The sequence below is a fragment of the Melampsora larici-populina genome, assembly GCF_000204055.1.
Source record: "Melampsora larici-populina 98AG31 unplaced genomic scaffold MELLAscaffold_14, whole genome shotgun sequence".
In the NCBI taxonomy this organism is placed as follows: Eukaryota; Fungi; Basidiomycota; class Pucciniomycetes; order Pucciniales; family Melampsoraceae; genus Melampsora; species Melampsora laricis-populina.
The window spans coordinates 980,945-1,005,666 of NW_006768778.1; the positions used below are offsets into that span (position 1 = coordinate 980,945).

Here is a 24,722-nt window from a genome sequence, read left to right on the forward strand (position 1 = left end):
TGTGGTCCGTGGACAATAGACACTGCATCGGTGGCGGGGGTCGGGTCAAGCTCAGGAAAGAGGTCCGGACCCCTGGAGATTGATAGATGCCAATTGACAGTGACCCCATCACGCTCAAGAAGATCATCCCTCACGTGATAACTCATTGACTTGAATCTTCCTTTCAAATGGGGTAGAGCTCCAAAGCTTGTTACAAACCTCGAACACTGATTAGAAATGAACATCGATGTTATACAAGGATTCTTTTTGGAATGAGGTTGCCTCACACTCGATTCTTCTTCGACTCGCGCGATGTTCATCCTACATTATTCATACAAATATCATAAAGAAACTAGGTGTATTAGATAGCAATGATATTTTCCAGGGAGCAGATAAATTCTGAGGCTGTCTTGATAATCAAGGATATCGTTGAGTGACCAGTCCTGCCTGTGAAGTGCTTATAGTTATCACGCAGTGTGTCGGATTTTCGTTCAACCTGGAAGCTACCATGTTCTTAACCAACATATAGCTTTGCGTATGCCTTCTATTGTGTCTCGCCAACGTCAGCATCAACATTGACTTCAACAAAATGACGGATGGATGCCATGATATCATTCTTGATTTGTTCAGGTACCGTATCTAGAGAAAGCACATGAACGTAAGGCTAGACGAAGATAGCAAAATAATCAAAAATACAAAGACATACTGACCTGCTGCAATAGGTTGAATATATTCAATCAATTCCCCTAAGCTTGGTTCATCAGCCTCGAGAGCGCGAGCTATTTGAATTCGAAAAATTCAGTACCATAATTGAAATCGATGACAACTTGCAATCTTACAAACCTTCAGCTGTACATCTTAAATTTTCCTCCCAGCTAGATCCCTTCAATTGTTCTCGTACTTTCTTCGTTAATCTGGTAACCGATTAAAACTTGATGTCAGTGTATCATTCTATCCAATATCGCTTATCTAGCATCAAATTTTCAAGCATCAAAGGTGGAGAGGAAAGAAGATATGTCGATGAGTCTAGTGAATCACTTAGAATGGTGGAAATTATGTTGAAGTTTAACACCGATAAAGACGTAAGAGTTATGCAGCAATTTGAAACTTGATAAATAACAAGTGAACTAACATATCATAAAGAATAATTCGAACCCAGTTTCCTTTCCTCTACAATCCTGAGCAATATATCATTTCTCGCTTACCCACCTCGACCATTCACCTGAAGCTAACATTCGATTCTTCAATTCGGTTTTAATCATATCTTCAACTTTTGAGCTGGATTGATCATTGTCACTTTCGACTTGCACGGGATTGGAATTTGAGCTACTTGCTGCCGCCTTTCCTTTGTGTCCTGTCGTCATACTGATGTATTATTTGGAGTAAAAATCGAGCTGAGAGGTTGAAGTTTAAGGATTTTGCCACTCGCGCATTTACTCACCGACAAGAGCTCAGTCACCCTCGACCAATCTGTTGGCCGGCTGGCCCGTGAGAAGCGGGACGCGCGGCCCAGTCACTGTGGTACACTGGAGATCCGGTGTACACGGATCGGGCAGACGGGTCGTAGTTTATAACCCGCGCTAGCCGGCTGTCGAGTTGATCATCAAAAATTTCCTCGCCTCCTTTAAAAAACACATCACTTGCCATTTTACTCAGAAAAGAGGCCTCAATGCGTGGAGGGTATGTTCCGTTAGCGCATCTACCCACGATGGGATTGCGGAAAAAAAGCAATCCTCACATCACACCATCAACCGAATGTTTATCAAACTGATTCCAGTATTTTTGGATACTGATGTAAAAGCCATCATCTCGTAGATTGCAGACCTCTCCTCACTTCCTCACATTGCAAAATTATTGATGAAAAGTTGAACTATCAAGATCGACGGGATGCAAGTACAGCCGTTATCACAATTAACGGTAGAATTCTGTGATCATGCGTCGCTCTCGAGGTTAAATCTGGAGAGGTCAAAACTGGATTAAACCCAGTTTTGCACCCAAATGAACAAGGAGGCCTGGGAGACCTGTCACTTTGAGCCGGCTTTAACTAGTTTTTGACTTTTAGATTAAATTCCGATGCAACACACCAATGAAGAATTCTACCGTTAATTGTGATAACGGCTGTAAATGTTACGGGAAATTATGTTTTGATACCTTGATACATTGTTGATGGCACAAGTGCCAGAGCAGAACAGTTCGACCAATGTTTGTTGAACGCGGTGGATCACCAACCGTATTTAGATTTCTGTTGACAAAGAGGATCAGTGATCAAGTTTTCTTTTCATCTCCATATTAGCGTTGCTATGTCAACAGAACCATTCGAAAATGCAAGCCGGCCTAACTCTGCCGGAATGAACCCGAGCCAACCTCCAAGCCGCTTGCCAAGCTCACTGAAAACCACGATCTCGGAAGCTGATCTAGTCCTTTACTGGAATCTACTTTACCAAAACTTAAAGCGTGTGATGGCGAATCGTCGATCACATCTCAGCAGCCAGCCAACTGTCGGTCAAAAGTCTCTAAATGGCGCCGCCGGTCTCTTTCAGGATTCTAGTCAGCAAGCCAGTCAACCAACCCAATGTCGCTCCCTGACCATTAGCTGACTAAGCAGACAGAAGCTGAGCTGAGGCGATCAATTCCTGGCCATCCTCCAGGCCTGAGTGCAAGTGGGAGAAGTGATTAGGGATATGGAGATACGAAACCTGGTCAGGTCGGGTTAATTGAAAAAATTGTGACCTTGACGCATCATGAAAACAGGGCGAGACGAGCGAGTAAGGCATGAGACTGACGAGCAGAAATACGTTGAGATGGAAAGGCTGGTATCCGAAATTACTTTGCTTGATTCTGGCTGGCCTATTATTTCTTCGCCCTTAAAGGCCTGTCTCTTTTCCCTTCTATCTCTCAATCCCCAAACTGAACGCAAATCATAACTCTAGCTTCTATACTGCGCAGCAAAATAACCACCTCTCACCTTGGTCCTGCATTCATCTATCCTTTCACCTCGAGTGTTATCTCTTATCCTGCCAAGGTTTCTCAATTTTCAAGTGAGGCATCTCAATTACTGCACATGTTATGTTTGGAGGTAACATTAGCTGACTGAAGCTAACGTATCCTTTATAGCAACTCATTGATCATGGCAAACACAGTATTTTCAGCCATTGAAGATGATCCTACTTGGCTTCATCAGCTAGTCAATTCCTCGTCAGCCAATACTTCTACAAGCGATCAACCAAACCCAACCGCAAATCAATCTCAATTCTCAATTCAAGATCCATCACAAGATCCATTGAATTCCTATATAATCGATACCACATTTCTACCTCAATCAACTCCCACATCTGACCTACCCAATTTTAATGAGCAAGCCAGCCTCCATGTCGACCCCGTTGTATTCCACACACCCAACCTTCCCTCGGTATCTGCTTTTTCACGAGTAGGATCACAGCAAGCGCGTCGTGCAACTGTATCACTTGCTTCACCTCACTACAGTCGATCACGCTACCAGGCGGACCAGACTATATGGACTGGCCCCTCTGGATGTGCCAATCATAATTTGATTAGCACTCCTGCCACTCTCAACGCTGCTCATTCACTTCTGGCAGCGTGGGCTTCAGGAACAAGTCTACCATCCAGCTTTACCATCCCAGAAGAGACGGACGCTTCGTTGCAGGTGCAGTCTGATTGGAACCCACAATCACTGCCACATGCCGCCTTTGACAATACGGTTCGTTCTTTATATATTTCCTTCTTATCTTGTAGCTCGTCATTCCTAAGTGTTTCACCTTTGAATGAATCAGGCTGGCTATGCGCATTCAACAGGCGACACGCGCTACAGATCGACGTCACTATCTTTTCTCGGAGGCTTTTTTCCCACAGACTCCTTGCTACACACTGCTAGCTCTGAAGCGCTTCTCGAAGATTATGGGACAACCAATTTATCGGGAGCTGAGCCTGAGTCTACAGAGTTCCTGAATTATTCGACTCTGCCACAGGATCCCCGTAGCCATCTCATACCTCCAGGCTCTGATTTGGTTTCACCGTCCATTCCGCAACCTTTGGAATCCGGACTGTTCAGTCAGAGTTCATTAGACAAGGACGGGCAAGTGACAGGATCTAGACATCGCGCAAAGAGCAACTCTCACGACTCGCAATCTGATTCTGATAATGGTATCCATACATCCACGGAGTCTTCTCGAGCCGAAATTCGTGGATCAAGGACGAGTCCCACGGATCAGAGCGACTCGCATCCCTCCGTAGGTAGCTTTGAAGCTCCCGCCTATGCCCCCGCCCTCCCGCCTCTTCCCTTTCCGGAATCGTTTGACCATAAGAATGGTTCGGCTGGAACATGCACCCAAAGCTGGATTCCTGCAGACGCTTCCAAGGCTCCCCTTGCTCAAGACCCGCACTCTTCGAATCACTTCGATCGAGGCCTCAGCTATACTTACGGTCCAATATCGAATTTTGATTCGGAGGAAGCGTCAAGATCTCACCACACGAATCAATTCTTGTGGGATGAAAAATTCTTGACAACGCTGGAGGTGAGCATTTTTCACCGCAGTTTTCTTCCCATCTTTTAGCCGGATGTGAATTTTGTGCTCACCAACTTGGACCTTGCTATCATATAAGTCTGTTATCCCTTCTGAGCAGAATTTCGAGCCTAGACGTGAATCGGATCCTTTCCCTGCGGCGCCAGTCCCTCAGAGACCATGGGAGCAGCGTCATCGTTACTCGATTGCCACCATGCCCTTTGAAGGCTCGACATCGAATGCCTTTGGTAACACCATGAAATCCGTGAGCGACCTCGAGCATCCGAACGCTCTAGACTCTATAACGCCTTCATACAGTCGCCAATTCGCCAGCTTCACTACCCAGGCATCTGAGCCTACCTCTGCCGGACCCGATACAGCTGCCACATCTGTATTCGACGAGGGAAGACTTGATGGGTGGTCCCAATCCCAGACACAACCTGTGCACCATACCCACAATTGCTCTTCACACACTAAAGCAAGCTCACTCGGTGCTCTCGGCTTGAATCAGTTTGCGATGCTACCGCCGGTCATCCCTCAAACCTCGACCGAATTTCCCCAACCTAATGGAGGACGTTCACATGACGAGACAGGGGTTGTGGGTGCGCGTGATCCATCGAATACAGATGGTACCAAGCGTGGATGGGTCAGTCGGAATGCAAGGCAGCTTGGATATGTTAACGGGCAAGTAGAGGCTAGCTTAGCTCCACAGGAACCGCTCTTTGGCTTTGGTAGCGAGCCTACTTACGGGTTTCAAAACTTCGCGGCTCGCTACACGCCGCCAGTCGGTCGGCCTCAAGATATTGTGGTCGAACGCCTTCCGGAGCTCACTTTACCTCCAGCTTGTGTCCCCAACAACGGGCCACCCTCCATCGATCGCCCTCCAACTCGTCTTCGTCGGCTTACTATGCTCACTCAGCCGCTGTGGACAAGCAAGCGGCCGGAAATGCCGAGTCGATCGAGTTCTTATGGTCATGGGTCATCAAGACCAGTATCTGTGAGCTGGAACGAGCAACCCCGCGAGCATACGAAGGTCGGAGAGGTCGTCGGCTATGAGCATGGTCAAAAGACAGGCGCACTTCCTTTGCCCTCACGAGCTACAGGACCTTCGCCTCAATCAACACAGCCTCTGAGCCAGTCACAAGGAAAGAAGCGAGAAAGAAGCCTTTCGATGGCCGATCCAGCGCCCCCGCTCAAATACAGTTCGTATGATGAGCCCTCACGGTATGGTGGTCTCGGACAGGGGCCGTCTCCCTATCCTCCTGGCTTAAATGGAGCAGTTAGGCCAAACGAGGAAGATTTCAATGGAAAGACAGGCGAGGGTATGATTCCATGGCAGCAGGAGTTGAGGTGCGATGAGGATCTTTATACACCGATCTGGTGTCGAGGTCAGAACGACAAAAAGGAGGGATTTTGCGACATGTGCGAGGGTGGGGCATGGTTGAGGCTAAAGAACAGCGCATTTTGGTGAGTGCCAACCGATTCTTCATGGTACATGATAGCGAATTGGGAAAATCAACTGACACATCTGATATACTTTTGTCCATATAATTCTAGGTACCACAAACAATACTATCATGGTGTTAGTTCAACGACCGGCCACTACTTCTACCCCCCGCGAGAGACCAAGCGTGGGCTTTCTTCTGCGAATCGGCAGCAAATCCTTGGACTATGTCACGAGTGTAATGATTGGGTTGGGTATTCTGCAGTTCCTGGAAGCTCGCGCCGAGCACCTAAAAGCCAGGCAGTCAATCAGGAGAATGGAAGCGAAGGCGAGTGCAATCACAAGGAGGGCACCGGGAATGCAAATGAGGAGCCTCACGGAGAAGAGGCTCAAGAAGAAGATTTGGCTGAGATTGGCGATGACGAGTCGAGTCAGAAATTGGCAAAGGAAAAGGCGGATTCAAAGGTCCCAACGCTTTGGTATAAACATGCTCACAAATGTCATCGACATCAGACATGTAAAGGCGCCAAGGGAAGAAAAAAGGGAAAGAAGAATGGACAAGCTAAAGGGAAGGGAACCGGAGCAAAAAAAGTTGTTGTCTAATCTTGCGAACCATCTTCACTTCGAGTGGATCAATGTGATGGTTTGTGTTTGTTTCGACTTCACCCCTTTTTGACATACGTTTCTTGTTGAATTCTCATCCTAGCCCTACTACTCTATCTCCATCTCTCTCCTGCATTTTACTTTGCCTTTTTATTTTCTCGTAATTCCTTGACTCATTCCCAAACAAAAGTGTAAATAACCGAGAACGATATCAAAATGTAGAATACTGGAAGCGTCTTGTAACATTTCATTCTCTCTCATCTTGTTTTAAAGTTCGAGAATAGAAAAATTTGAGTTTGGAAAAATGAAAGGATTTGGACATGTGAATCCTGCGTCTAGGAACAAGGGCCAATACATTTCAGGGGTAGGTGACGAGCATTTGTGCGCGAGCGAATCAAGTTGGGTTATTTTACCCTACACCAAAGCTCATCAAAGCTTGCTTGACAGGCCTTTCAGCTCAGCCGTTGGATCGCTTGCAATTCTTGACTGAACAAGTTTCGCTCTCTGATATAGTCACTCTGTGTCCTCTGTATCGAATTGGGGGCGATATCAAAATCAACTCCGGTGTTGAAGTGCGAATGAATCACGTGTAATCGATAAAGCGTGTTACGATACCGGATCAAGCATACCGAGCAGTTTGATTCCTCAGGATACCTGATGATGACTAAATCCTACGACGTAGGGCGGATCAGTGCTCAACAGCCCTTGTGTATCATCTGTACGAAAGTTTTAGGAGTAAAATTGCTGACCTATGCACGTATATTTCAAGACAATCCAGTGCTTGCTGAGCATACATCGCCTCACGAGAAGATTTTTCTGATTTCATTTATGAAAGGCTCATCACAATACAAAATCAAAATGCTGAAAAGATCATCGTGCAAACGCTGAGGCTTGATGCGCCATAAGATCAGCATCACAAGGTCTATAGACGACATATAAAGGTCAGATGTCTTCCAGCTCAGAGACTGTCCTCGCCACAACATCATAATCATCTTTACTGTCCAATCAGTCGCCATCTCTCTATTTCAAGATGCTCGCAGTAGCTCTTCTAAATTTTATCATCGCACAAGCATACATCTTGCCAAAAATTTTGCGATCATTGGTTCTCATTCTAACTCTCCGAATCTTCTCTATTACCGTTTTCGCTTTGTTGGATTTTTTCATCTGGTCAATCCGATCTTTGGTCAAGTGAAAAAATGACTGAGACTGAGTGCAAAGAAGGTTGACTATTATTATGTGAAAAGCTTAAGACCATCAGTCGAAAAACAATATTTATGTGTTGAGTCTCCTCTATCCTCTATTCTTACATTTCTTTACATAGAGGACTTCTGATGTAGCTGACTTTGCATGCGCGCATGATAGGGGCTCGGAAGAATCTTGAATATGTTCTTGGCTTCTACGACTTGTTCTTCAACGGCTCATCTTTTTGACTCTTCCTTCATTAGTATTGCGGCAACCCTTTTTATTCATCCTGAATCGTCACCATTTATCGCATCTTTCATTTTCATTTCAGGTTTTTTTGGGTTTATTATCTGGGCATGTTCTTGAAGAGCTTGGATCACTTGGATTCACATGGTCTTTCTGTCGAACTTGACATTTGGTGCGGAATAGATTGTGATTATTCAGTGTTTTCTTGCACTTACTGGTTACGAATAGTATTACTAATACTGCTTGGCCCTCTGGGACGAAAGTTTAGTTTTTGTGTCGTTGTAAATAAAATCGTCTGCTGACCTATTTCACCCTCCGAATCGACATGAGAGCATCCTCCTTATATCGACTGAGTTTGATCTCTACTTTGAAGAGATGACTCGTGAAATTTTTACAGTCTGATAATGCTTCCCCACATTTTGGTCTTTTGAACAATGTAATGCTACACATTCTTCAGTATGATCCGTATGTTCAGCATCTCTGCTTTTTTGAAAGCTGAGAAAGGTGATTAGCAGTCATCAGCATCAGAAGGGCATATAAAGTTCAGGTTGAGATTCCAATCAGACTTATCACTACAATCCTCTTGTCCAAGATACAATATCCTGTTCACACTTCAATCAATCAACTCTCCTCCTCTCAACTATGATCCCAGATTGCTTACTCGATATCATATATAGTGAATTCTTCTTATATCATATCGGACCAATTCTTCTTCTGTACATTACGGTCTCTTTAATCTCTCCTAAAGTCTTACGACCAATAATTGCACGTGTTGTTTTACTTCTCGTCTCTTTCCTCGTCATCTTTTTATGCGTCATTCTCATCTGGTCGATTTCTTACTTCTCTCCCAAAGAGGAAAGAAGATCATCTTCACCTTTACCTTTACCTTCACCTTCACCTTCACGTCTTCCTACTATTATTGTTACACCTCCTACTGAAGATCATATCACTAACTTGCCTCCAGCATTTGAAGAGCAAGATCAAAACTTCCTTACAACACTCTATCTTGGATCACGTCCCATGCGTGGAAGAAGTAACTCTCGTGCTTCGAGTTTCGCACCCGGTTTTTCACGTAGCAGATCTCGTTCACCAGCTGGTAAGTAAATACACATCTCTTTCTCTACTTCTTTCTTTTAACTGATGAAGTTCGCATTTGTGCATCTTACTACAGGCTCTCGTCGGTGGATTTGAATGTTCATTTTATCTTGTGAAACTGGTCTCATTGAACCCTCTTTAAGACTCTGTGTTCCTTCTCCAACATTGGATTCTCATTATTTCAAAATTTCTTCTATAGTACTTGAAATCCAGGATAATTTTTCTTTGTGGAAGGTCACTTGAGGCCCCTTGTTCTTCAATGTCAATCTAGCTGCCGTTCCAATTTATCTAAACTGTCTTCTTGTCGCGTTGGCAATGATTAATCTCTCAGAAGTTGTGCCAACGCAATTCCATGTTAATTTGGATTTCTTTGCTTGGACATGATTTCTTTGCATCTTCTTTCTTGAAAATTAGAGTCTATTATCATATCATCAAATTAAGATACCAATTTTCCTCTTTTAGAGCATCCGCACTCGTGCGGTAAGTCGGGTGCGGTAAGGTTAAATTTACCGCAAACGCGGGGTCTTTTCCACACCGGTGAAAAATTAGCCCCGCGGTAGTTAATTTTCGGTCATTTTGCGTTAGCGAATTGGTAAATTTACCAATTGGCTAACGCATGCGGTATCACACATCACGACTTGTTCCCGGCAACTCGACTCCAAAAACAAAACTCAACCAGACCTCCAACACCAAAGTCAACAACCAATATCTCCTTTTCACCACTCACACACGATGAATTCCAAGCCTTACAGTTGCATGAATCAACTCGAGAACGTTCGACACCGATCGATGTCTTCAATTGAAATAAGTCAATCAACCATCTTGAACTCGACTCCAAACCATTCAGATGAAAATGAAAGATGTCTAGATTCATATAGCTATGTAGAGGTCAATATTTAAGAAAATCAACATTAAAAGACCAATCATTGGAGGACTTTTAGGATCAAGTGATACAAATTAAAAATTGAAGTTTGGATTTTTATTTCCTAGTTTTAAATTCTTTAAATCTTTTACAAGATCATTATGTGTATTCAGACTCATTAAAAGCTTTCTCGATGTAGTAAAGCCTTTGTTTTTTAATTGGAATTCATGTATTAAGATCTGAACAAACTCATGTTAAATTTGTAATTTTAAATTAAGATCTATCGATCGAGTAGATGAACAGGATGATATCGGGTCTTCATGTGTAGATGGAGTATTAGTATCTTAGTGCAAAGAAGAGAACAGTGCCTCTATCACATGAAAACTGGCCATGAAAGCAGGTGATGTGTACTCAAAAAATTAAAACTTTACCTTACTGCACAACCGGTGCGGAGTACATGCACTATCTGTAAAGTTATAAAAGTTACAGCGCTGCTAATGCAAACGAGTGCGAAATTTGGTTGAGTTAAGTAACTTTTTACTTAATGTTGTGTTTGTTACCGCACGTGACCAAATTAACAACCGCAAACGAGTGCGGATGCTCTTATCCACAATTAATAATTATGACAAACCTCAATGTATCCATCTTTATACGTGGGTCTTGTTTCAGTTCTCATTTGTTATTATTTCATTTCTTCTTTTTGTTTTATTTTCTAATTCTCTCTTTCCTTTTTCTTTTCTAAGCAATCCTTTGTTTTAAGTCTTTGCCTTCTTTTAAGGCTCGACTTGGTGTGGGGGGGGGCCTACGGCCCGGGGACTGCCTGTCCGAGAAAAAAGGGGTTTTCGTGGGCGGGGGCGGGCGGGTGGCCCACAAAACTATCCGACTCGTGTCGTCACTGTTGTGTACTCTGTCGTTTGTTTCCTTCTTTGTTCTTGTTGTGCCTTAACCGTCTGTTTCTATTCCCGTCTTTCTGCCTATTCCCTCATTCTACCTTTCTATCTCCGTGTGTATTTGTATGCGTTTGATCTTACTTCTCTCTTTCTCTGTAGGGTGGGAGGGCGGTTTTTTTTGAAATAAATACTTTGTACATATTTCTTTACAGCCGTTGTGAGAACTAATGGTAAGATTTGGGGTCATGTGTGTTTCCGAGATTTAACTAGGGTTTAATCTCTAGTCCAAAACTCATTTCTTTTTGGTTTCGCAGGCCTAAACCTTTTTTTGATTCCGTCGAACTGAAATCTTCATAGGCTGACACCTGCTGTCTTCCAACGCTTCCATGCATACATTCAACTTTCAAAAGGTCTTGAGCCGGCCTCCGGATCCGTTACCGGTTTCAACCTCATCAAACAACCTCTTCCAGTCTAGACCGGCCACTTCGACACTTCTTGTTTCAAATCCAGGGTAATGCTTTCGCTTTCGCCTTTCGATCGATGAAGGTTTGCGTTCGCCATTGGATCAAGGTACGTAAACATAATTTTGAGTTTCTTTTCCCTCATGATTTCATTCACTAATACGATAAATTGATCTTTTAGTATCCAGGTGTAAAAGAACAGCCCTTCTACGAAAGAAAGAAGATTCCGCCATCACTCAATTCTTTTCTGATGCCGAAGAGAAGATGCGTCTTTATTTCAACTCCAACACATTAATTAAGATATTGACTACTGACGACTCTTTGTCGAAAGAACTGTTTTTCTATCATGAAAGAAGAACAATTACGCCAAATTCAATTCTTTGACTGATACTGAAGATTTCAATCATGTGCGTCATTGGGCCGTTTGGCCCCATTATGGCCGCTATCAACAAACAGGGATATGCCCTCAAATCACGTCATATCATATGAGATCATATCGGAAAACGGGGATCGTTTGGATGAAAAAGGGATCGATGTGGTTCCGCCCAAACAGTATAAATAGTCGAGGGTTTTGGCCCAAATACTCTTCTCCTCATCGGATTCAGCAAACTCTGCAAGTAAGATTGCAATTATCTTATATCTTGTTTTTTTCCCTTGCACTCTTTGTCTCATTCTTACCAATGATTCCTTTGTGAATCACCAGATTTCGAACTTCTGTTATTATCTTCCCGGTGTTTTTAACCTTGACTCTGTCTTGTTATCAATCAGTGCGTTTCTTGCATGAGCCGTTTTTCGATTCCCTTTTTAATATCATTTTTCTTTAGGGTAGCGTTTCTTTTGCTGATTATAACTATCAACCATATTTTCACCTAGGCAACTTCTCTAATCATTAAACATGTCTAACCACGATTCACAAATCATCAACACCCCAAATGTGCCACCTGTTGAAGGTCACATGAATGCTTGTAAGTGAATTTCTTGTCTTATAAGTTTAATCAATTCCCTATACTGAATTCAATTTGGTTTCAGTATTTGAAAAGCCTTCTGGTAAAACCGGCAATGACGCACCTGCCACCTGTAGTCAACAAGATCCCCTTTACCGGATTGGAACCGCCCCTTGTATCCAATTTGATCAACGAAACGAGATGATTATTCAGGTCAAGTTCAAAATTCATGTCGAAAAAGATGTTGAAGTCGACCAATCAATCAAGGTCGCTAGCAGAGCTCGCAGACCGGCAGCTGCCTCTGCGAGCTACAACATCATCAAATCCAAGATGTTTAATGAAGGTAATATCATCGAGTTAGTTAAGTGTTTATTTGGGAAGTCTCTCAACGACTTCAAAGATTTGTGTGGCAATATATGTGAGGAGTATGAACCGGGCATGCAACACATGGTTCTCAAGAGCGATGTCGCTGCGCGCTTGAAATGGATGGGTCAGGTGGGGCGTGAAAAGGTTTTCCTTGTCGACTATTTAACCTGGCAAAGCTTTGTGGACTTACTTGCGAAAGGGACCAAGCACAAGGGGTCAGTCACTATCTTTACCAAGAATGCGAAGGAAAAAGCTAAGAAAGAGGCTCAGGTATGAGTTTTTTTCCCTTGTCTTTGCTATACCGGTCTTTGCTAATGTGACTCTCCTGAGGCCTCTTAGACGTGTGCTGAAAAGCAGTTCATAGCTTCAGCCAGCGGTGCCACTCCAGCTGAAGCACAGGTAGGCGAACTGACCAAAGAGTTAGAGGTGTGTTGTGTTCTTTTTTTCCACCCAACCCATTCCATCACTCGTTCTTTTTCTCACCTCTTCGGTATTTATATTCGATGTTTGTCTCATAGGCTGCCCGTAAGCGCATCGAGCTCCACGAGTTAACAGCTCAGCTTTTCCACGAGCAATCACAAAGAGGAACGTCTGGTGATGGAGCGATTTTGGTCTGCCCTTGGAACCCAAACTTCCAGTACCGCTTGACTTGGAATGGGGCGTGGGTATGGGCCAAAGGCGTGGTTAGTTTCCCTTATTATATTGTTCTTGCTGATTGATGCTAACACTTTTGGTTTCTTTCATTATCAGCAATCTGGAATGGCAACTCGCAACATCCCGCCGCGCACCTACAAGTATCTTGCGATCATAAAGAAATCACGCGTGTTCCACAAGGCCATGGAAGTCGACAATCGTGTTAAATTGTGATCCTCTCAATTTAACCTCAACTTGTCTCCCACCTTCCATAAATCGGGTGGTTCTACCAAGTCTTTTTTCGATTCACCTGCTAAACTCTTATTTCAAAACGTGGGTGGTTCCAAAAGGTCTGCTGGTGTAGCAGGCGTATCTGAATATGATCCGAAGAAAACTAAGGGGGATCCAGGTATGATGGACCTTTCAATCATTCATATGATTGGTTGATGACCTTGCTGATACCTTGTTTTTGACCGTTCTGAAGTTAAAAAGTTCAAAATGGAACCCGGTACGCTGCCCCACGTCTTTGGTCAATGTGTGAACGACGATCTGACAACTTCATGTTTCTGTAGGCTCCACCTCAGGATCTGGACAAGGGATCACCATCGTGTTGTCTTTGGACCCCGTGTCTCCTGGCAAAGTTTTTCATTCAACAAACTATAACATGCCCATCAAGAAAGAACCTGGTATGTTCAGTTTCTTGCCCTTGATATTCACGTACTCTACTGACAAATGATGAGCTTTGCCCATGACGCTGCGTTATAGGCTCCTTGACCCGGCATGGATCGGGCATCACGATTGATATCTCTTCAGATAGATCTTCGTCGCCAGGCCACCTCGTAGACTTATCTCATTTGGTCAAGAAGGAGGTCAAACCAGAACCTAGTAAATGTAAGCCTTGATCCTTTAATTTCACCCTTTATCATTTCAACTATGCCTGTACTTATACTTGTTTATGCATGTTGGTTAGCCTCTAGCATCTCTAGCTTTGTTGGGAAGAACTTAGGTTCTTCGCAACATGAAAACTCCAACATGGACACCGAGGACCGCGCTCACGCCCACGCTGCTGAGCTGGAACGTTTTCTGGTATACTGCAATGTACCCAAAGACGACGAGACCACCAGACTCATCCTCCAACGTGCCAACGTCCACTCTTGGACCGACTTGATTCCTGGCATCCAGATGACCGAGTCCACCCTTACTACGCGTGGAATGCATCCTTGTTTGGCCTCTCATCTCCTAAGTGAGGCTATGGATCGTATGAATGGCCTCAAGGACGATATCAATGACCTTCCTGATGAGGATTCCGATGGGGATGAAGATCATCACCAATTGGAAGGCAAAGACCAGCTTGACACTGCCATTTCCCCCGAGTTCTGATACCTTGAGTTCTGATGACTTCCCCCCTTATCTCAAAGGTCTTCAGTTTGATCAACCAGCACCGTTTGTCTTTGCAAAGTCTTATTCAGCTCAATGTGTTTCTTCTGACTGTTTCCCTCAAAATCGACTTGTCTTTACAAAGTCTCAACCAGCTTGATATGTTTCTTCATTTTGTTTCCCTGCTTTTCCCCGAGTTCTGACTACTTCTCTCCATATCTCAGTGGACTGGAGTTTGATCAAAAAACACAATGTGTCTAACTCGTAAATCAATCATATTGTTTTTCATTCCTGTGCCCCGAGATGTGACTACTTCCTAGCTGATCTCAGTGGTGATATGTTTGCACAATATACATGATGTGTCTCTCAGTCGTAACTTTAGCAATTTGTTTTTCCCTGCCCCCTCCCTATATATGTTCACCACCTCGATAAAGCTCCCAATTGTGTTATCTATATGCTCACCTCATCCCTTGATTGAAGTCGCAATGAAACCTCTGGGTTGTTTTCACTCGCCAAAAGTCTTGATATCATTCATTGATATTCAAGTGTGCTGGTCCACTTTGCCATTTTATATATAAGTCTTTGCTTATAAAATAAACAAAGACTTATAAAATAAACATTTTATAAGACTTATTGAACCATCGTACCTATTAAAAAGTATTCATTTTATATATAAGTCTTTGCTTTTAAAATAAACAAAGACTTATAAAATATACATTTTATAACTCTTATTTAAAAGAAGTATAGGTACAATTTGACGAACCTCTTTTATTTTGAAACATTTTTGGACCTTTATTCAATTTTTTTTGGCAATGGAATTAGGACCAACGCTCGTCAGACCAGTGGTCAGAGACATTGTGTTCAAGAATAAGAACCCTACGAGTCTTTATGACCACTTGTAGGTTCATAAAAATAAGATCATTCAAAAGGGCATATTGAATGTATTCCAAAGGACAATCTTCACAAGACATATAAATTCATATCACGTATGAGCGTGTGTACTTGAGAGTAGAAACTACAACTGTATCATGTATGACCGTGTTTACTTGAGTAATTCTCGGAGAAATTACAGCAGAGACCTCACAAACAATTGATGAAAATATTCAAAATAAGGAAACGGTAAATTTATTCATGTATGACCGTGTTGACTTGAGGATTTGAGCAAGTAGAACAAAAAAATGAAGAGCTTAAACAAATTTGCTCTGACCATGTCCAAAAAAAACAATCGGTAAGCTATTTCAAAAAACCTAATTGACGAGACTTCACAAACAACAATCCAACCTAATAAGCATCTTTGAGTTGAGTGGTGGGAGTTTAAAATGACGAGATTTGATTTTCCAAAACTTGATTGTACTTTTTATAAGTACCCACTTCCTCTAAAAAAACCTTCGCATGTAACTTCAGTAAATAATTCCATACAAGCAATGAAAATTGCTGCTCTCTCATCATCTGGACTCAAAGCCCGCGCCAAGACCTGAGAACGCCTGAGTCGGGATTTCAAGACGGAAAACCCCTTTTTGATGGGGTTGAAATCGGGGCTGTAGGGTGGTAGATATACGAGCCTGACCCCTCGCGCCTCACATAGCTCCTCCACTCTCCCTCCATGGTGGATGGGAGCATTGTCCATCACCAAAACGCTGTTCCGCGCCGGGAACGGGTTCATCGCTGGAAGCTGAAAATCAACAGAAGTCATTTATCAGAGCGTGTTTTTCATATGTCCAACCAATCTAAAAGAACATACCAAATCGTGTTCCAGATAGGCTTCGAAATCCAGCCTGCTGTAACCACCTGGCTGAACAGAGACCGCGACGATACCGTCCATCGAAATTGCCGGCAAAGCAGACCATTGGGCAGCCTGAGTTGGTCTCTGGAGGCGAGCAGTGTGTTTGCCAATTGGTGCACAAGCATGGGTCCTATACAATCTACGTTTTGAAATAGCTGTTTCATCTGCTAACGGTATCAAGGTCAGTCTTACTCGAATTAATGAATCTGAAAAGTAAAAAAAAATGCACTTACCAACAAATACCAAACAGCAAGGATCATATTGAGAAATGTCCTCAATATAGGCGCCACGAGCCCTGACAGATTGGTTGGGGTGCACGGTGCGGCCTTTTTTCCGAGTCCAACAGAGCCGAGTTCGAAGTTCAGTGGACAAAGTCTTCACGGAGACCGTCCTTCCGAAAGCCTCTCGAATCTTGGCCTGGAGTTCATCGAGGTAAAGAGTAGGATCGAGTTCAAGTGCTTGTAATACAAAATCCTTCTCGGCGGCTCCTAGAGTACAAGGCGCGCCATCCCTTGCGTGGTCCAGGGGATTGGTAACCACGGCGCAAGTGGTACGATAAAGGTCGAACCAACGTCGCACCGTTGTGAGTGAAAGATCAATTCCCGTGCTGCGTACGATCTCGGGAAAGGTCTTTCCTTGCAGAACCATCCGTACCACGACGAGCTTGACATCGGTGCTGTACAAGTTTGTAGGCATTTTGATATCGAAATGGGCGACTTTTTGATTTGAAATAAAGGTAAAAAATATTGAAATCAAGTGAATTTGTTGAAAGAAGAGAAAAGGGGTATTTTGGATTTGAAAAAAAGATTAAAAAAACGATATCCAGTGACTTTGTTAGATGAAGAGGCTACTTTTGGATTTTCGAATAAAATAAAACGGCGTTGAGGATGAAAAATAAACAAAGACGGACAGATATCTGGGGGGAGGAGACGACAGAGGGAGAGATGATAGAGAGGGAGAGGCGAAGGGAGGTATAGAAGAGAGGGAGAGAGTGAGACAAAGGGTTTAAACTTTATGCATGACATCCTTCTTTCCAAAACTGTACCATGGCAGGTGTGAGACCGACCGACTCGGATAAATGTCAATCTGCCAAACAGATGACATTTATCTCACGGTACAGATGGTCAGAAATGCTTTTTTTTGGTTTTTGCCAGATTTGGATAAAATCTCGACACAACACAAAAAAATAAGAAATTACCGATAGTTCTCACAACGGCTGTATGTGTTGCGTAAACTTCAGATCTCTAGATCGAACTTGAAAGGTGTATGAGTAGCGAAGAGCGTACAGAAATTGTGAATATGAGAATTTTCACAATTTCTCGCTCTCCTCATGTGGTGCCGGGTATTTCCCGGCCCTGCTTTCCCGGGCTCATACACCGCGACCTTTTGTCTCGATGGAACTCACAGGTGACGTCGTGCCTTTGGCCACCTGTGTCAATCCATCTTTATACGTGGGTCTTGTTTCAGTTCTCATTTGTTATTATTTCATTTCTTCCTTTTGTTTTATTTTCTAATTCTCTCTTTCCTTTTCCTTTTCTAAGCAATCCTTTGTTTTAAGTCTTTGCCTTCTTTTAAGGCTCGACTTGGTGTGTGGGGGGGGGCCTACGGCCCGGGGACTGCCTGTCCGAGAAAAAAGGGGTTTTCTACCACCCAATCTCTGGACGTATGGCGTCCTGAGCCCGTCGAAAACCCATCTACGACATCAGTCCAGGCTGTACGTCTCTCAATGGGGATCTACGCCTGTATAATTTCTATTAAACTTTAAATTCAATTTCAACTATCTACAGGTTGCTGATCCTTTACCCTCTTCCCCTCACTCTCTTCGCTGTCTCTCTTTCCCTTTATCCACTTCCTCTATCTTCTCTCCTGTGCTATAAATTTACGACCGCTGTTAGTTCACTCAATTCGTCATTCACTCTTTCCAATTCTTTTCACTCACTTTTTCTGCCACGACTTGAACTCTAACATCTTCCATAGGTCCTTTGTTTCTATCTTTTCTTCCCGACTGTACTTCCTCAAGCACAACTGGTATGCTTTTGACTGCCATCTTCCTATCACCGTGATTTCCTCTATAGGTCTTCTTTTGTTCCACCTTAAAGTAGCTCCTCCTACTCTGAATGAGTGTCCTGATAACTGCGTCTCTTCTCCGTTTTCTCTCCATATCTTTTTGAAAATTCCCATCAATTTTGTTTTCGATATTGTACTTCTCTTTCCATTGGCCTCTAAATAAGAGAATAGCGGATCTTTTGGTCCGGTCTCATTGTCTCTCACCATCCTCTCTATCGCGGTCGTCGCGTCTAGATACGACTCTTGACGTCTGAGCTTTATGTACTGGACCTGACCTGGTTGCGCTGTCTTCGCATTGAAAATCGTGATTGTTACTCCATTACCGTCCTCTGACCAATGTACGTCTTTCCTTCTTATCGGTTTCTTGCTCTTCTTATCTGACACCAACTCTCCTAAGCGCGCCATTCCCCAAAATGCTACCAGAGCGATCGCTAATGCCGCATGATCTCTTTTTTTACCTACAGATAACACCTTCAATAATTGAACTAAATGTCTCAGCATTATGGGTTTCTTTTGTTCTTTTTCTGACTCTCTGATTGCCACCTCCGCTATCTTTGATGACTTCAGCAAGACCGATAACTTTAAACTGTCGTACTTTGGGTACTCCTCTTCGTGGAATAGATGCCAGCACTTTATTCCTGTTAAATACTTCTTCAGTGTCTCAACCTCGATTGTCGCCGACTCCTTGTTCTTACACTCCGATTTCCCATCTTCTTCCAGTTTCTTGCCTGCCCATACTACAAACTCGTATAATACATTCACCGATAACGGCAACAACTGCTTCTTTTCATATTTATTCTCAATTGCAAACTTCATTAGTTTTGATACACCACTATTATAATTTATCAAGGTCGCTTCCGCCCAGCCTCCCGATAACATGTGTTTTTGGACACTGTTCTCTCTCCATCTCAATTCTCCTTTTGCGTCTTGTAAGAATAACCTTATTTTGTTTTTGATCTTTGGAGAAATCATGCTATTTTGAGTAATGCTTCTAGGTCTTCTGGTAACTCGAGTAGTAACCTTGGTCTGGTTTGGTTTTCTTTGTCTAGTCCTCTTGATAAACCGTCGGCTCTATTGTTTCCTGACTCCACTCGCTCTTCTGTTATGTCGCACTGTAAGTCTAGCAATATTTTCTGAATCTTTTTCCACTCCTCGTTGACTTGCTCGCTTTTAGATCGTCGTTTGTGTATGGTGGATTCCGTCGTGGTGTTATCAGTCTTCACCCAAAAGTTCCTGCCTCTCACATCTGTCGATTTCCCAAGCATCAGCAGTCCTATCCGAATCGCGGCTGTTTCAGCCCATGCGATATCTCTACATGTTTCATCTGCTTCTAAACCGGCCGTCTTCCAACCATCTTTTAGTTTATACCTCACCCATCCGTAGTTCAAGATCACTCCTATACCGAAACCGCTTGCGTCACCTACCCAACCTACCCTCTTGGGTGTTACTTCTGGCACAATTCTCCGTGGTTCAAATGTTGATAATGCCTCTTTCCAACTCTCTAAATCGTTCCTCGCCGCTCTCGACAAAAACCTTTTTGCGTTCGTCTTCTGCCACGGATTTAGCCATGCGTATAGTCCTCTCATGTAGGGTTTCATGTTTGGTAAGATATATATCAAGTGAGCAATCTTTCCTATTAACGTGTCTGCCTCCTTTAAACTCCATGGTCCTTCTTCCTGTATCATCTTTGTTATTGCTTCTAATCTCTCTTTTAACTTTTCTTCAGGAAGTCTTACTGTCTTATCGACTCCGTTGAAGATGAAACCTAAATATTTCTGTTCATCTGCGAAGTCTCTTAGCTTTTCATAATTTGTCTTTACGCCCATCTGATCACTGATTCTTACGACCTCCTCTATTTTCAGCTCATCTTTTTCCAGTTTGACTATCATGTTATCGTCGACCCATCTAAAGATGTGATCGATACCTAAAATTTTCTGCACTATCAACCTCCATGCATCTGCCACTCTGCCAAAAGTCCCGCATCCTGCTACACCTCCGAATGGTACCGCGATGTCCATCCATATCCTGTTGTAAAAGTCCTTTATAGCTAAGTATTGCCACTCTTCTTCTTTTGTTCCTGCTTGCCGATACGCTTTCTCCCAATCATAAATTGCTAGTTGGATAATCTCGTCAAGGTGTTTCCTGAAGTATCTTGTTACCGCGTGGAAGTCATCCCATGTTGTGTCGAAGTTGTGTTTGTCTACCATTGAGTTCACTGATGGTACTTCTTCATTTTCTACTGGATACGACAAATCATTGATCATCCTCAAAGACCCATCGTTGTTGACTACACTCCCCATTGGATTCGTCCAGAAGAACCCCCATTTTGTGTACATTTCTTCGTGAGTAAATGGTCCAAAGACTCTTCCGGCTTCTTTCTCTTTGTTCAAGTTTCTCATAATTTTCTCCTTTACCGCCAGTGCTGATTTATGGTTGTCTGGTGTCCACCACCGTTTTCCTCTTAGATAATGTTCCGGTATGCCTTGAGTGAAGCCTTCTACCAAACCTTTTATCACCTCTTCTACCTCCTTCTCTACACCACACCTTATTGCTAGACTTCTCCATTCTTTTATGCTGAAGGAAGGGATTCATCGGTTAGCTCCCTGGACCCTTGTCAAGTCAGTCACCCTACTTACTTCATCTCACTTCTTGGTCCTTTTGGCCATTTAGTTCTTGCTCTGATTTCCTCGCTTCCTTGGACTTTTTCTTCCTGAAGCGGTTCTACTCGTCTTGTCTCTTGTCTTTGAGCTTCTACCCTCTTGTCCTGGAATCCTTCATTTTCAATGACCACCTCATTCTCACTTCTCACTTCTGTTAAAATCATGGGCTCGGGTTGAGGTGCGCTCACTTTCTCCCTGTGGATCACAGAATAGGAAATGGGGGGGGGGCAACGTGTCTCAGTTTTCACTCTCTCAAATTGACTCTTTCTATTTCTTGATAGGCATTTTTCTCTCACGCTTCCTCATAGTCTAACTTCTCTCTACAAGTTTTTGGATATGGAAGTATACAACATTTGTTTTCTACTCACTGCGGTGCTGCTGCTCCACTCCCATTCGCTCCCGCCTGCTTTGCTGCTTTCAATGCCTCGAAAGCTCCTGGTCCATACTTCGGCACTGCCACTCCGTTTACAATTGTCGTCGGGATCGGTGTTTGTGAGTTTCTGAGGGTACCGCTTCTTTCACTACCTCCTCTACTAAACCCTCTCCCTCTTTGACCTCTACTTCTCCCCGCTCCTCCGTAAGATCCACTTCCTCCTATCCCCTGGTCGTAATGATCGTGATGACCATGTTGACCTTGATTGAAACCGCCGTCATGACCTCTTCTTGACGGTTGATTTGTGTGCTGATGATGGTTCATGTTCTGATTCCTGTTATTCACAGCCAAATGCGATAGCATTCTACCTCCCGTTACTGCCGTTATCTGTTCTTCGTTTGATGACAACGTATCCCATCCTACTTGATATCTCCCGGTCCATGGATTGGTATTCTCTAGTGCACCTCCTATTATGTAAGGATTGTCGAAGTAACGATGATCTCCGTTCGCTTTGGCGTCTGTTATGGCCTGTTCTGCCAACTCTTCGTCTTTGGTTCCGACATCTGAAAGCGTTCCATCTGGCAGTAAGTGGCTGAAGACGTTCGTCCTATGAGTGATGTCGTATCTTAAGGCCGGTGCCCACGCGTCGTGATACTTTGTCTTCATAGCTAATACAATCTTTCGGTGCTCTTCAAGTCTCAAAGCTATGTCTTCTCGATGATATTTCGTCCTCCAATACTGAACGCACAAGTCGAATGAGGTCAACCACATCAAGAAGCTTTGTCTCCATTCGCTTGGGACTCTCAAACCAACGTAAGACACAATATCGGAGCAGGATGAAGTTTGTTTCCGTCTATTAGCCATATGGGTTTTATCTGCCAGTACCCACGCCGGTACGAAGATTGTCAGAGGGACATATCCGAAACAAGCCGACATCTTCCCATCCCAATATGGAGCTAAATCTATCAATCGGTGAGTTAACATTGTGCCTTGATTCATCTTTTTTCCAACTTTTGAAGGTTTCTCTACTGATTGATCTTTTCCTTTCCTTTTTAAGGAGCTTGGTTCCACTTCATCCTCTTCGCTTGAACAGTTCAGCATTTCAATTGGTCGTGGTTGAGATTTAACTTTTTCACACCATCTTGTGTACGCCACCTCTAGCATTTGAAATTTTCCGACTTTCCCTTTGTCGTACAATTTTAACAACTCATTGACGTATCTTTCATGCTCTCTTTCTATATGGGCATCCTCTTTAACTAGGTCTGCTTCATCTCCTGTTCAAATTTTCACACGCAAATACCAGTCATCAGTTATCTATCTTTCAGGCTTTTTCTGCGGTCTTTGGTCTTATCTGCCAATTTAGAGCTGCCGTTCGGTCACCGTTCCACCTGTGTGGTCTCGGGTCATTCTATCAACAAGGCATATGTTCCACCCGTGTGGTCTCATAATCTTCGACTGCTGTCTACTCGGCATATGTTCCACCTGTGTGGTCTCATAATCTGTAATAATCAGGGCCTCCGCTCCACCTGTGTGGTTACGGTAATCAAACTGTACATTTCCTATCTGTTCCACCCGTGTGGCTACAGGTTCTTTGGTATGTTTCTGGTTCTTTTCTTATCTCTTTTTAGGACATTCCCTGATAATCTCTTCTTTTATTCTTCCAGATTTTTTGGGGGGGGATGGTATAGGGAGGTTTGATTGAAGAGATAGGAGTCTTAGTGAAATATTGAATCAAATCTGCTTACCTAATTTGATGATTTCCTTGTCTTCATCTTCTCCTCTACCCACCATTCTCTCTTCTCCTTTTGTCGTTTCCTTTCCATCTCCTTCTTCATTATCTTCTTCTGTCAACTCGCTATACGGCTCTTCTTGACTTTCTTCTTCTCCTTCATCTTCATTTGGAGTATTTTCTTTAGGTTTCCTGATTTCTCCTTTCGTTTCGCTTCTTGTTTGTCTAGTTGTTGACGTCGTGTTCGTGGTACCGCCTCTTCCTCTCTTACCACCTCTACCTCTACCTCTTGTTGTTTTATGTGAGGGTTGGGTACTCAGTTGAGGACTCAAGGCTCACTAGATGGCTAAGGAAGGTTTGCAATTTTAATAATTATCTTTTAGATTTCAATTATAAAGTAATTACAATTGGAAATTTAAGAAAGAAAAGAAAGGGGGGAGAGAAGACTGGTCTGTTTGGATAAATCCAGACAGACTACAGTTAAATGACTCCTGAAAAGGAGATTTTAAATATAATTATAATTAATTATAACTGAAAACTGGATCCAAGGTTTTCCTTCAAACCTCTATTGACAGTATGAAGAGTGAGGTCTAGATCACTACACTGGTTGTTCTTATGGTCACCAACCTTGGGTTGTTCTTATGGTCACCAACCTTGGGTTGTTCTTATGGTCACCAACCTAAGTACTTATATATAGGCCACTACCCTATGAGTTGTTGAAGGTCACTAACCTAGTAAATAATCTACTTGGGGAAAGTAGAGGATCCAGAAAATAGTTGAAGGGTGTATTACTTACTTTTAGTCAGGAACTGTTTAAAGTAGAGAAGTAAATCACTAGTCTTAATTTATAAGACCCTTGATTATGAACTTCTATATTACTTTAAAGATGTTCTTTAAAAGTGATGTGTAATAAAAGCTTGGGGATCCCTCTCTGAAGGCTGAGAGAGGAGGAGTTTATATACTCTCCTCTCCAGACCTAACTGTAGTGATATTTGTTTATATCACTGCAGTGGTTTAGGGTTTAATTATTACTGTTATTTATGATTATTATTAATACTACATAATTACATATACCTGTTATGTAATTTATGTAGTATAAGCATTTTTAACTCTTGACACTGAGTTATGAGGTGTTATGAGTGTTTTATTACATATTACATATGATTTTAAATGTATATGTATATGTAATTAGGTTGTATATACGGTTTATTACAAGTTACATATGTTTTGTAGGGTTTATGTACATGTAATTAGTTGTCTAAAGGTGGTTATCTATGTTACAAGTTAGTCTTTGGGTACATACATATGTATCCAGGGCTGACATTTTACCTCTTCCTCTGTTCGACGTCTCTTGTTCTTTTTGCGTTTTCTGATTTTCATGTTCCGCTAGAATCTGATTTACGTCTTTTCCGAACATCTGTGTGCTTGATGAATCTTGTGTTGCCATTTTTTTGAAATAAATACTTTGTATTTCTTTATGTGTTGCGTAAACTTCAGATCTCTAGATC

The 24,722-nt window shown here is 42.8% G+C and overlaps 5 protein-coding genes across 5 annotated transcripts; 3 read left to right on the top strand and 2 right to left on the bottom strand.

Annotated features, from left to right (window-relative positions):
- Window positions 1-523: 523 nt before the first annotated feature.
- Window positions 524-1,343, bottom strand: MELLADRAFT_62423 (uncharacterized protein; the record flags this gene model as incomplete). Its single annotated transcript, XM_007409028.1, has 4 exons — window positions 524-618; window positions 690-758; window positions 823-893; window positions 1,189-1,343. The coding sequence occupies 4 exons, from the start codon at window positions 1,341-1,343 to the stop codon at window positions 524-526; spliced, it is 390 nt and encodes a 129-aa protein (XP_007409090.1).
- Window positions 1,344-2,279: 936 nt separating this feature from the next.
- Window positions 2,280-6,546, top strand: MELLADRAFT_105649 (uncharacterized protein; the record flags this gene model as incomplete). Its single annotated transcript, XM_007408906.1, has 5 exons — window positions 2,280-2,526; window positions 3,120-3,697; window positions 3,771-4,511; window positions 4,621-5,966; window positions 6,057-6,546. The coding sequence occupies 5 exons, from the start codon at window positions 2,280-2,282 to the stop codon at window positions 6,544-6,546; spliced, it is 3,402 nt and encodes a 1,133-aa protein (XP_007408968.1).
- A 2,070-nt stretch (window positions 6,547-8,616) lies between these two features.
- MELLADRAFT_105650 (uncharacterized protein) lies at window positions 8,617-9,165 on the top strand (the record flags this gene model as incomplete). The annotated part of the gene is made up of 2 exons (XM_007408907.1): window positions 8,617-9,070; window positions 9,146-9,165. The coding sequence occupies 2 exons, from the start codon at window positions 8,617-8,619 to the stop codon at window positions 9,163-9,165; spliced, it is 474 nt and encodes a 157-aa protein (XP_007408969.1).
- Window positions 9,166-12,177: 3,012 nt separating this feature from the next.
- On the top strand, window positions 12,178-14,605 carry MELLADRAFT_105651 (uncharacterized protein; the record flags this gene model as incomplete). The annotated part of the gene is made up of 7 exons (XM_007408908.1): window positions 12,178-12,247; window positions 12,957-13,018; window positions 13,520-13,634; window positions 13,710-13,733; window positions 13,798-13,911; window positions 13,991-14,116; window positions 14,196-14,605. The coding sequence occupies 7 exons, from the start codon at window positions 12,178-12,180 to the stop codon at window positions 14,603-14,605; spliced, it is 921 nt and encodes a 306-aa protein (XP_007408970.1).
- Window positions 14,606-21,476: 6,871 nt separating this feature from the next.
- MELLADRAFT_105652 (uncharacterized protein) lies at window positions 21,477-24,661 on the bottom strand (the record flags this gene model as incomplete). The annotated part of the gene is made up of 4 exons (XM_007409027.1): window positions 21,477-21,915; window positions 22,234-22,759; window positions 23,231-23,500; window positions 24,544-24,661. 4 exons carry the CDS (start codon window positions 24,659-24,661, stop codon window positions 21,477-21,479), a joined length of 1,353 nt encoding a protein of 450 aa, XP_007409089.1.
- Between the last annotated feature and the right edge of the window lie 61 nt (window positions 24,662-24,722).